Source organism: Excalfactoria chinensis, chromosome 11 (assembly GCF_039878825.1).
Source record: "Excalfactoria chinensis isolate bCotChi1 chromosome 11, bCotChi1.hap2, whole genome shotgun sequence".
NCBI lineage: Eukaryota > Metazoa > Chordata > Aves > Galliformes > Phasianidae > Excalfactoria > Excalfactoria chinensis.
In genome coordinates, this window is record NC_092835.1 from 18,075,787 (window position 1) to 18,088,719 (window position 12,933).

Consider the following 12,933-nt stretch of genomic DNA (forward strand, 5'->3'; position numbering starts at 1 on the left):
TCTATGATTCTGTGTTTCTATGACTATGGGTTATGTTCCCAGGTGCAGTGAGGGCACGTGGTGAAAGTGCTTCTGCAGCACTTAGGTGATGTAGCTAGTTCATGTATTAAGTACCTTTAAAGATCATACAACCTCTATTTTGCTGCACAAAGTCTGAAATGACACGTCTTCATAGGAGCTATTCAGAGGCTAGATGTAGTAATTTCTAGAGTTTTTGAAACTTGCTGTTGGTTTCATTAATAGTAAGGGTCCTTTGTTTGAATCCTGCCTTGTTATTCCTTTTCTTTTTCTCCAGGATTTCTAATCCTGATGTGAAATTTAACTTTTCATCTTCAGTCTGAGCTTGATGCTGCTTTGTCTAAATTAACATGCTCTGTTCCAGTGAACTGCCATCAGCTTGGTAATCGTACATTGGAAGACTGTGTCCTATGTACGTGTTTGTGTGGTTGGTTTCAGGGCTCCCTTGATGCCCCTCAGCTGTTTCCTTGGCAATGTATATGCTGAGAACGTCGATGTGCTGAGAGATGGGACTGGACCCTCAGGTTTACGGCTTCGCCTACTCACTGCAGGTATTGGTGACACCCGGAACACCCGTAGGCTCTTTGCAGTGCAGTTGTAGGCGTTTTCAAAATGGTCTTAAATAACCTTATTTTAAATGATTGGAAGCAAAACAAAACTCAGTCATGTTCTCCTGGCCTGGGAGACATCATTGAGGGCTGTTCTCTGCAATCCCAGTTGACAAGAATGGAAGCAGATTGATGCTATAGCCTGAGACTTCATATTCAGTTCAGCTTTAATTTGCTGTGGAATCAGCAGCAAGAATGATAGAGGGTGATGCGTAACTTGTCCTTGTATGTGCTTTCAGAGACTGGCAGACCTTAGAAACTAGGGAAAGACAGTGACTGAAAATGAGATTTTTCAGTGACTTTTAACAATGCAATGTCTTTTTAAGAAAGAAATGTTGAGATGTTTGTAACAATTTTTTTACTAGCAGGCCCTGCTTTTTTCTTGTGCTGATTACGAGCTGTGTATGTATTAAGGAAGCACTTAGAATACTTTTCTGGTATGCAAAAAATGGAAAGGGTTAAAACTTGAAGAATAAAACGGTTAAAGTGGAGTAGATGTCCTCAAGTTACTTTGCTTCTGTCTTTACAAAGGGGGGAAGTGGAGAGCTGTCTAGGATAGGGAATGTATATCTTCGTGTGCTAGGAAAGGAGCGAGCTATCGCATTGTAATAACGTAAATGATATTGAAAAATTGGACACTTCTAAGGTAGAGTGCCAAGTTGAGTTAGATATGTATGTGCAGCTTAAGGGAGGTGTTGCCAGTGAATAAAATAATTACTAAAATGTCACAGCAGTGTTCAGACTACCACTTGCAAAGAGGCAGTCTTGGCATGTGGTGTTCCTCTAGTGTAACCTTGCAGAAAGCCCTTTGCAGAACATGCCATACAGCAGTTCTGCTGTGAGGTTCTCTGCAGGTATGTTAATCTGAGATAACTCTTGCTTAAAAAGTTATGGGTGACTAAGTCAAAATTTTCTGATTTATTCTATTTGGGAGGTAGCTCTGTGAATAACATACTGTGAAAATAATGTACAGTGGGCAAAGCTAAATGTGTCCTGTGTTTTGAATTAATTGATGCATACGCATACATGCTGCATTTCTGAAAGCAGATGGGTTCACAAACAAATATGTTTCCACTTGTTGACACACAGCAACATGTGTCAGCCCTTCATTTTGTAACGGGTTTTCAGTGAGATGTATTTGTAAAAAAACACAGACACTCTCTGATGGTTCCTTCTGATACTGAGAGGTGCCTCCTGTTCCTCAGGCTGTGGCCCGGGTGTGTTAGCTGATGCCAAGATGCGGGTATTTGAGCGCTGCGTGTACTTTGGTGATTCGTGCCAGGATGTGCTGAGCACTCTGGGGTCCCCACACAAAGTTTTCTACAAGTCTGAAGATAAGGTAAGGGCACTGGGTAGTGCACAGGACTTTGTTACTGTCTTACTTTAACTACAGGGCCTGGGCTTTGCAGGGCCAGCAAAGTTAAACTTCCACGTGGCACAGATGATGAGCAATTAATTTGACATACAGTAGACCAGAATGAACTGCTACATTTTTTTGTTTTTAAAAGTATTTTAAGCTGAATTGATGCAAATTAAAAGAATAATAACAATAGTAATAGTAATAATAACAATAATAATAATAATAATAATCTGTCGTATCATTTTTAATGATAAGGAAGTTGATAAAATGGGCATTTCTATCCATGTAAGCCATAGCAAGTGTGTACTGCTTATTTTTTTAAAAACATTTTACTTTGGTTAAAATAACTTTTGATCCTTTCCTGATGTTTTTACAGTAGCAGCATATTAGTAATCCTTCTGCTTCAGATAACTAAAAAAGAAAAAGCTGTTGTGCCGCTGCTAGCAGCTGATGGGCTTGTCACGAAGCACAGTATCTGACATTTTTGAGCAAGGGCTTCAGTGAAATGAAATTATGACAGTTGATTTGAATGTAGAGAACCAATTGTTGTGGTATTCATCTTCAGCAGTGTTTTTAATGTCTGAAAAATGATTCTTGCAGATGAAAATCCACTCACCCTCGCCCCATAAGCAGGTCCCATCGAAGTGCAATGACTACTTCTTCAATTATTTCACACTTGGAGTGGTGAGTGGGAAGCTTCCATAAACAAATGCATGTGAAGTTTTGATTTCCTTAAACAGCAGTCCTTTCAGAATGCCAAAGGCTCTGGGGGATGAGAGACTGAAACTCTTGCTGCCTTAGGAATCTCTGCATACGAAAATAAACACTAAATTTTTCTAGCACTTATGAATTCACTCAGTAATGTTTTGTCTTATCTAGCGGTGGATGCTGAGCTCCTCATTCTTGTGCTTTTTGTCCCCTTTGATTTTCTCCTTCTTCCATGCCTAATGCATAGGCAGACGAGCTTTTTGTTCTGAAGTCCATTCTCCTGTCCAGTACAACTGAGACAAATGTGCCAGAGTACCAATGATGAAAGCTTGTAGAGCTGTGGGAAGTACCTCAACTTTTATATCCCCCCTTAGTGTAGTAATACAGCTATTTTGCTGTAATCTAGCTTAGTGTAAATAATTAGTAGACAGACAAGATTTTCTTAGAAAAATTACCAACATGAGCAAAGGAAGCTGCAGTTGAGGTTAAGTGCTGCAGGAATTGTGCTTATTTATTTATTTATTTAAATTTACAAATGGTCTCATACTCAAAAATTACTTTTCATAATTCATTTTGGTTCCGGTTGGAACTGTATGCAGATACTGTATGCAGATATTGTTGTTACTCGTCTCAGGTTGCTTCATGTCTGTCTGTTTTGTTTTTCCTTTTTCTTCAACAGGACATTCTCTTTGATGCAAACACTCACAAGGTGAAGAAATTTGTCTTGCATACAAATTATCCTGGTCATTACAACTTTAACATGTGAGTGTGAAGAACTGATCTGCTAAAGACTATTTTAAGATAGCAGAAAAGGGCACCTTATGCTCATTTTATAGAGTTCCTGTAATTTTTCCCCAAGTGCCTTTGGTGTGCCTGGTAACCAGTGCAGGTTTCAAACATCATAATTAGCGCATCATTTATTATTATTTTCTTTTTTACTCTTAGATGTCTTTGTTGCCAAGTATGTCATCAAGTAGTTCTTGAATCAGCTGGTATACAAACAGTCTTGCTAGAGGCAAGATAAGCTGCTGTTTTTCTTGACACTGTTTCAGTCAGTGCTTAAATTTTCTGTTTGGTCCTCTTGTGTATTTCCAATACTTCTTAAGAGTGAGCTATTTAGGAGGTATGTGAGTCAAAGAATAAGTGATAGGATGTCTGAATAAAGAGGACATATTTTCAAGCAGTAAGGCATTAGAAAAATCTATAGTACTTTTTCTAAGCTGAGTACTTATCTATCCAGTCTGTCGCATTCTGTCACAGTCTGTCGCATTTTGTACCCTTCAGAAAATTGTGCTAGATCATTCCAGGTTGATATCCTTTCTGGTGTAGAAATGGAAGTGGTAATTTTTCTTCTTAAACTGATAATCTTGAGGCTCTCCTTTGTGCGTTATTATGCAAGAAACTTTTTACTAAACTGCCTATTAGGAGCTCCTGGTTTGGCTGTGTCATTTATGTTGGCTCTACTGTTATCTGATAGCTTTACAATTTTCTCTTTCTAGCTACCATCGCTGTGAATTCAAGATTCCACTAGTCATTAAGCGAGGTGAGTATGTCTCACAAAGTGGCTATATGATGAGTTTGCATTTGTAATGCATTCTTGATTATCAGAGGATAGAGATATGGATGTGTTTTCCTAAGTAGTTTGGGATGGAGAGGAGAATAAGCCAGGTGGAGCTGAGCTATCTGTCTTGGAAAGGGTAACTGGTCCTGAATTTATGGCAGGAAAGCCTTGGGATCAGGAGCACTTGTGAGGTGGCAGGCATATCTGGATTATTATAGCAAAAGAGCAGGTCATAGCTGTTCATTTTGTGTTCCATGTGTTGGGCCTGTGCTATGACCAATGTGGGTGAGTGCTATACAAACCAACCAAGGTGCTGCTGCTTTGCCCTGAATCAATATGGTTGTTGTTTGGGGCCCAAACAGTGCTCCCTCCATGGTCAGTGGTCAGTGGACCACAATCTCTCCATGGTCAGTGGACCTTGGTCAGTAACTCGTGGTCCCACTGTAGTCAGTGGTCAATGGACCTTGGTCAGTAGCTCATGGTGCCTCTCTGGTCAATGGCAGCAGTCCCCTCGTCCCCAGATCCCAGTGAAACCAGGGGTTGGATTATGGTTTTTTTAGGGTTTGATGGTGGTGATAGGTTGATGGTTAGACTTGAAGATCTTAGTGGTCTTATCCAACCTTAATGACTCTGTGGAATTCTATGCTAATCTTGAAGATGAAATTTTTTTGCTCTATTTTTTTTTTCTTTGGAAGCGAAAAATACTTAAGGATGAGTTCTGCAGCTTTTTAATATTATTTATTACTACCTTGTCTACTTGCTTGGATCACATGGATACTGAGTTGCAACATCACTAATTTTCTGTAGTGGTGCCACTCTCTTTTGCTGAAATGAATTCTTTTGTATGTAAACACTCAGAGTCTGTAAGGCAGAGTTAGTCAGAGTTGATCTATGCATTTTGCTGTTGAACTTTTTAATGATGTGCTACTCACTCTTGAAATGTTTATTCATGATATTCAGCACAAATTGATACTCAATAAAAAGTAGTGTAGGTGGGAATGAGAACAAACAATAAACATTCATCATCTACATGCTGTAGGCAAAATTAAGTATGTCTATACTGTCCACTTGAAAATCTCCAAGCTCAGGAAATAGCATTGTTTGCTGCTCCCAGTTTCTCGTATGGAATAGCAGTGCTATTTCTGTGAGATACTTAGATGTGCACAGCCCTGTGCATGCAGGTCATCTAAACAAAGTGTGGGGGGAACCTCCTTTGGTGGAAAATCAGTGCAATTCAAAGAACCTTCTTTAGTGCAGGTATACACTGATCTACTAGCAGTATGTGTGTTTTGTCTGTCCAGGGGATACTAGATGCTTGTGAGGGTTTGGCCAGTTCTTCATTTGATTGGTTTTCACTGAAAGCATTTAACTGTGTAAAATGCAATTCTCCCGTGGATGTCACAGCAATTTCTGTGTGTAGAAAAATGTTGCCTTTATGCACAGGCTTACATGAAAATTGATTTGTAGCTCAGTCAAGAGGATAAGCATGAAAGTTCTGCTCAGTTGTTCGGTTTTTATTAAATTCTGTTCCCCTAGGTCATAGTGCAATACCTGAAATGCATTTGTTTCTGATTCTTTTTATTCAGCTCAAGTATCAACATGAGGCTCTTCTGTATGCATCCATTTCTTTGATGTTATTGTTGTTTTAGTGTTTTTTTTCCTTTACTTGCTTCGTTTCTAATTGACCCTTCTGTTGGGGATATGCTGAGGACAAATAAGTTGAAAACAAATGTTACAAAACACACAAAGAACCCATCTTTTCCCATCTGGTGGCAGTGTATGATGCTTACTCTCTCCTGTAATTCAGCTTCAGACAGTGAATTGACAGATTTAAGTTGCACAGTCACTAAGCTATTTCACCATAAGTAGACCATGTTTGTTTAACAGGTGGAAAATACAGAAGGGCTTTCAATCATGTTAAAGACCATTTGCTGTGTTTGGCTTCAGTAGCATCTAGCATCATTCCTACTGCTTCGAGAAAATGCTTTCAATATTTAGAAGTCCCTGAATGTATGTATAAAATAGCGTTTGAAACCACCAGTAAATAAAGCAGTTCTGAGACTGTAAGCATAAATAGGATGCTGTCCTCACCTGCAGTTTTTCCTGTTATTTCATGGGTTGTGAGTTTGTTATCTATTTGTTTATCTTTCTGCAGCAGTGATGCTGGGGGACCCAAGCTCTCTGCTTGCTTTATTTTTGAGGCAGTGGAACTTCAGCCCCAAGCTGAAGCTGACAAAGCTTTGCCAGCCTCCTTTCCAAATGCAGTGGTGTTTGGACCTCGGTGGCATGTGGTGTTATTCTGGGGAGTGTCTGTGGTAGGCATGTTAACTTGTACGGAGATGTCTTTTCTCTAATGCTGACATTCTTACAAGCAACAGGAGAATTAATCAATGCTTTTTATAATTATTGTTGCTAGTAAATGCTGGACAATTTGAATATGCAGAGATGTAATGCTTGCATGTCTCCTTCTATCTAAACTAACCTCCCTACATAAAGGATTACGCAGAAGTCTGTTTGAACATGAATTACAAAGGCTTTTCTGTTTTTCTTTCACAGATAGCACTGATTCACAGACTGAAACATGTACAACATACAGTAAGGTGAATGTGTACAGAACTGAATGGTTTCTTCCTTTTCTTAAGCCCCTTAAATGATCTATGCTGAATTTGCAGTGCATTTTGTAGCAAGAATAGTGGTTGTATTACATTGTTTTAAAACATAAAAGTTGTAAGCCAAAACTTGCTGTGGTTATGCTTAGTGGTTCAAATGTTTAAGAACTGAAGGCATTTTAATAGTACACCTTGAGCACACATAATTGCTGCGTGCATCTCACTTTAGCATAGCTGTAGGTAGAAGCAGGACAGTAAGTGATACAGAAAAGTGTGAGAATGGTGGCTGGATGCTAACAGGACAAAAATGTTCTTAAGCCAAATTGTCACAGAGCTTTTCTATCTCATGTAGCTCTTGAAGACACGCAGTAGCCAACTAATGAGGTCACGTGTCGTTCCCCTTTCTTCTGAAGGACACCAGTAGTTAGATGTTTTTCAGGACAGCTACCCTTGCAGAACTCACTGACACATCGTGAGGACAGCAGGCTGCTGGAGGGTCAAATGGCATGCTGTCCCCTGGGAGAAATTCCCACCTGGGCAGTTGCTACTCTGTGTTTATGAGCTTCTTTAAGTTGAAAAATACTGTGAAAATTCTGCTTGGAAGTGGTTCTAGTGTTAACAGTCAGCCAGGGTCGGTGCTGTTTTCATGGCTCTGAGCGTTCACTTCTGTTGCTGAATTCTGTGTCCCACAGCAGAAAAAAAGAGGTGGTAGTCAGCAACTTGGAAGCTACTGTACTTCGTTTTCTGCTTTAAATTATGCTGCATTCTTCAGTGCCTTGACCTATTTCAACTTTGTATGTGAAACTTCAGCTTTTGTTAAGTCTAATTACAGTGATGAAAATTGCTGGAAATTCCCTGTCATTATGCAGTGCAGCCTTCCCCTTCTCTTCCCAACCTGCCTGTTAAATGAAGGAGGGGCTTTAGGGAAGGCTAGTGGAGATGCTGTTTCTCCCTCTGCAAAAATATGCAAAGGGATGTTCTGCTGAGGTTTCCCACAGCTGCTTAGAGGACAGTCAGTCTCCCTGAAATACTACAAGACTTTCCAGGTACATTTTCAGTATAGGACTCACAGATCCTTCATATAAAACTTATTGCTGTTTTGTGACAAAAATGAGAATAAACCCTGAGAGCAATTCCTAGCTCTGAAAATTTCTCTTACTGAGTATGGCTCTAGTCACAAAGTACTTTTGTAAATGCAGCTTCTATGTTAATCAGCAAACAAGCATGTTGCAAAGATGGACATGATTGGATTCCTAGATTGAAAAATAAAATTAAAACCAAAAAGTTTTCCTGTTACTTACTTTAACAGAAGGTCTTTGGTATATTTGCAGTGGGACAGTATTCAGGACCTCCTGGGGCACCCTGTAGAGAAGCCAGTGGTACTTCACAGGTAAAGAAAGATCTCTTTCTTTTGCTTGGCTGAGATTGAGCTGATAACGGGATGGGTTTAGGTAGAGGAAGATGATTTATTACAGTGGCTGCTACTGGGGTTCTTTATTGTCAAAGTGTCATGCTTTTTGGCCAGAAACAAGTCTAGATAACTGCTCTCTGATGAATTAAGAGCTGACATGCAGAAAGAGAACATTTCCAAAATTCCTTGAGCTGTATAATCCAGTGAAGAGCTAAGCAGCATGCGAAAGGAATAATTCTGCTGATGTACAATAAATAGTGTAGGTTGTTTATAGTACAGTCACAGGCATTTCAACAACATGACATCATACATCAGTGTCTGGAACATATGGTAGCAGTCTGAAGAAGTTTTGCTTTTGGGTACACGCATGATTGTTCTACAGTTCTTTGAGACTAGCTGAAGATAGGATAGTGTGCTTAAATTTACTGTTCCTGCAGTGTTTGAGCTGGTTGTTGGGTAAAATGGGCATTACCTGCTTGCAGGACTATTGTTCTGTGGTATCATATGAAACATATGGGGTCTTGCACAAAAATAATTTATAATTAATTTATAATTGATTATATGGTGCTTCTGTTTTCCTATGCACGATTATATTTTCAGAGTTCATTCTGTCTGAGTTCTGTGAAATCGAGTTTTCCTGTAGAGGTCGTTAGTGGCTTTGATTCCTTTCTCCCTTGTTAGGAACCATTCTGGAACACTGAGGAGACGTATCCTCTGGCTCACACAGAAACTAACAGCGCTATTGCATAACATAGATTGACTTTCTTTTTATGAAAGCCATTTAATGCAATAAAGATACTGTAATTTACATTTTATTAATGAATGGTTATTCTTACAAGGAAGTTCCCAGTTTTTCCCCTTCTCTTCCATTTAGGTCATCATCTCCGAACAACACTAACCCATTTGGGTCAACCTTTTGCTTTGGACTGCAACGAATGATCTTTGAGGTAAGGAGAGAAAACCTTGATCTACCCGAGCAAAAGAAGATCAGGAGTTTGCTGGTACTACTTTTTAGAGGCTTCTTCTTAAATGCAGCGTTTAAGCTGCATTTCTGGAGATGGCGGGCAGAACAGGCAACTTTCCAGTTCCTGTCTGAGGCTCTATATTTGCATGTTGAAGCTGGCACTTCAGCACTGTTACTTTGGCTTCTACTAGCAGGAGATATGTGAGCTCAGCTCTGAGTATTGGTGGAGTGTGCTGCTGTTTCAATGCCATGGAAGGCTGGAGACTAGCCATGAGTTTTCTGTCTGTGAACTTGCTTTCCTTTTCCTTGGGATTTGTTTGTTCAGGCAGATCAGTCCAGTATTCGCTGTTTTCACTCGGTCTGCAATTCTTCTAATTTTCCTTTTTCCCTGTTATCCTTTTGCAGGTGATGCAGAATAATCACATAGCTTCTGTTACTCTGTACGGCCCAACAAGGCCCAGCAGCCAGTTGAGAACATCGGACCTTCCCCAGTGAGCATCCCCTGCAAAGTCAGCTAATCTAAATGCTACAGAATTAGTACAGCGTGCCTTGATTTGCTGCCACTTATAATACGGAAAGCACGTTATGATTTTTGTTTCTTTTCAATAAGCCTTTCCACCCAGAAGTGGTGTGGAAGGAAAATTCTCTCAACCCTTCATCATGGGGCGTGAAACTGTTGATGGAGCAAAGCAACTTAGGTGCCTGTGCCGTCATCTGTTCCTCTCAGTTGCCCTCATCCTGTGCAGCACAGAGCTGGAGAGTGCCCCCCATCTCCGCCGATGGGAAGGGGGCACGGGAGGGGGACACGTAATGACTGCAAGAGTTAGAAGCACAAACTTTCTGAGCCTTGGAGCATCTGGAAGCAGGTATTGATTTTAGTCTGTTTGTGTTACTGTATTGATGTGGTGGTCACATTTTAAGAAGACGTGTGCGTGTACATATATAGATATAAACACATCGATATTTCTGTGGCTTAGGACATTGTACCAAGTGTGACAAGGATGTATATATGTCCATGATTTCAGGCACCACATCTTCATGTAACTTTAAACCAAGCAAGTAGCATGTGCATAATACTTGGTTGTAACATTTGCACTACATACACTTTAATTACTTGATAAATGTTTATCTTCACTGAGGAGCATCTGTGTACTGGGCATGAGTGGGGTGTGATGGTTATTTAATGTACGCTGCACATAAGGCTTATTTATACAGTGGATGGAGTCGATCCACCTTCCTGCACTAATACGTACTTGATGTGCTGAACATTTTTTTTCTGCCATGGCTGTACTGATTTTTATTTTATTTTTCATATGCGATTTCAAAAAACACAGTTCTGGAAGAGATCGTTTCTGTGATCGAATTACATTTTAGTGATGAGGTTTGGCACAGTGTTTCTTACTCTGGAAAAAAATGGGTGAATGCTATTTGCATCGCCTCATATCTATCCCTTCACAACCCCTTTTTTCCCTACTGGTTCCTCGGAGAGAGAGAAGTTGTATCTAACAGCATCTCAGAAAGAATTCCCCGAGCTCTGCCATCACCACCAACACCTTTTCTGTCGCTTTTGATGTACGATTTTAAGTTATGCCAAAGGTTTAGCCAAAGACATCCTTCTTGTTTCACCTTCCTGTACATAGGCGCTAACCGCACACCCCACCCCAGCGGACAGGACACAGGCTTCTTTCTAGTTGGGAGATGCTGCTCGCAATGTGTTATCCCAGGAGGATACTTTAGGTTTCTAGTTCTCTTATCAGTCTTATCTGGGGGAAATAGGTGGTCTGTCTTTGAATTATTGAACCCTTTTTAAAAACGGACAAGAGAAATGTATAATTTTATCCCATTTTTAATATTTTGGTGTAGCAACTTGTGATACATAGATGACAATTTTGTGAGTTTTACTATGTGTGTACAGATTTTGTAAATATGACATTTTTGTAATTTTAACTCCATGTACAGTGTAATCCTGTATAGTTTATCAATGAATGCGAGATAGGAAATCGAATGTTAACAAGTTTTGGATCTCGGACCAGTAGCAGGGATAAATGTGGTGCGTGTGTGAGATGTTCTTTGCCATTTAGTCTTCCTGTATACTGTGATAATTAAAATGTTTTTGCTAAAACAAACAAACAAAAAAGCCACGCGGAGAATCTAATGGATAAGGAAAAAGTTACTGTTTACCTTTATCCCTAGGTGTCACTCCTGTTGAATCCCTGTTCAATCTGTGCTGTCTCCCGTGATCATTGCTTGCTAAGAAAATTCTATGCCTCAACCTTCCTTTAGTTTCCTCTCTAATTTGAATTTCATTTTGCATAGCCCTTCTGTAAATTAAATGGAATAATAATGAGCATGTACACTGAAAGTAAAATAAAACGAGACTCTCAGTTACTGTTTTTGTGTTAAATACAGTTACTGGGTGTTTTTGTAATAAAACCATGGATGTTCCCGCTTTTCTTTTTTTTTCCTTATCAGTTAGACCTTTTATTTTACTGCCTTTCAGGGGTGATATTTGAAATGCCCTACTGGCATCCCTCCTTTTACAGCCAGTTCTCCAAAGCAGCAGTACAGACAGGAGCATACGTAGTAGCCTGTGTCTCAGTAGGCACCTGAAACACGGTGTTTTTACTTCTCCTGAAATGGAGGATGAGAGCCTTTAAGGTGCTGTAAATAACTCGCACTGTGTTTGATGAATGTCATTGTTCCACCTACATCAGCCTTTGGGTATTTCCCTCAAGTGGAGCAAATTTCAAGGCTATAAATGCTTTGCACATCAGGACGAAAAATGTCTGCAGCGAGAAGAGCAAATGTGGCTTCTCCTGCTGCTTGCTTGTGCCTCGAGGTCCTTCAGCAGAGAAGCTGAGAGCTTCCTGCAGGGCAGGTGGTTCTCCTGCAGGTGGAGAAGGGCTCAGCTGCCTTTGCAACCTGCCCTCCTGGAACGGGAGATGGCATTGGTCACACCGTGCTCTCTGTGCTCTCAGAGAACTTTAGGATCTCTGACTGGAGATGGTGTGTGCACTTATGTTCAATACTAAAACACGATCATACTGCTAATAATTTCAATTAACTTTAATAAATCCTTTTCTAACAGTGATTTGGTTTTAGCTGCTGCAGGAGAAATTCTTGACAGAACCATTTGAGTAGAGGCTATGCAAAAACTCTCAGTGTGCACCAGCTGTAATTCTCCAGGAGTGGGAGGCCAGGACTGTATAGCCAGAGGTATTTAACAGCTTTAGTACTCTCACTTCACTTGAGGTACTTTGGTGAGTGAAATAAGTAAATAAATATATGCACATGTATGTGTGTGTGTGTGTGTGTGTGTATGTATATATATATAGTAGATAATGACTCAGGGTCTGTCTTGAGGTGTGGAAGAAAACTCGCTTTGAAAAATCTCAGGCACTAAGAAGAACACAACTCATCACCTTGCTGTGACTTGTTCTTACTTCCTTTGCTCCCTATTGTAGCCTTTTAATTTGCTTGCAATTTCTTTTGTAAGATGAGAGAGCTTTTCATCAATTAGAAGACCACCCTGACCTCTCACCCTGTCTTAAAGATCTATTAAGAGCACTTTGCTGTTGTGCAGAGCTGGGCAGGAGGAGAGAAGGATTCTCTAAAGGTAATTTATCAGTGAGGAACACAAACAGTTTCCCTTCTCTGCTTGGGTTTGGCTTGTTCTTTTTGGTTTCAGTCTGCA

At 40.1% G+C, this 12,933-nt stretch overlaps 1 protein-coding gene across 3 annotated transcripts in view; it reads left to right on the forward strand.

The window, feature by feature from the left end:
• PHAF1 (phagophore assembly factor 1) overlaps positions 1–11,689 on the forward strand; it is a 33,258-nt gene extending 21,569 nt beyond the window's left edge. For 2 of the 3 annotated variants that reach the window (XM_072346606.1, XM_072346607.1), the window contains 9 exons: positions 457–569; positions 1,832–1,965; positions 2,587–2,670; positions 3,374–3,456; positions 4,194–4,237; positions 6,812–6,855; positions 8,196–8,254; positions 9,150–9,222; positions 9,645–11,689. In XM_072346606.1, the coding sequence (XP_072202707.1) occupies positions 457–569; positions 1,832–1,965; positions 2,587–2,670; positions 3,374–3,456; positions 4,194–4,237; positions 6,812–6,855; positions 8,196–8,254; positions 9,150–9,222; positions 9,645–9,734 (724 nt within the window). In that variant the 3' untranslated portion in view covers positions 9,735–11,689. The remainder of the gene's footprint in view (positions 1–456; positions 570–1,831; positions 1,966–2,586; positions 2,671–3,373; positions 3,457–4,193; positions 4,238–6,811; positions 6,856–8,195; positions 8,255–9,149; positions 9,223–9,644) is intronic. The other variant, XR_011904999.1, reaches the window with a different exon arrangement.
• The last annotated feature ends 1,244 nt before the right edge of the window (positions 11,690–12,933 follow it).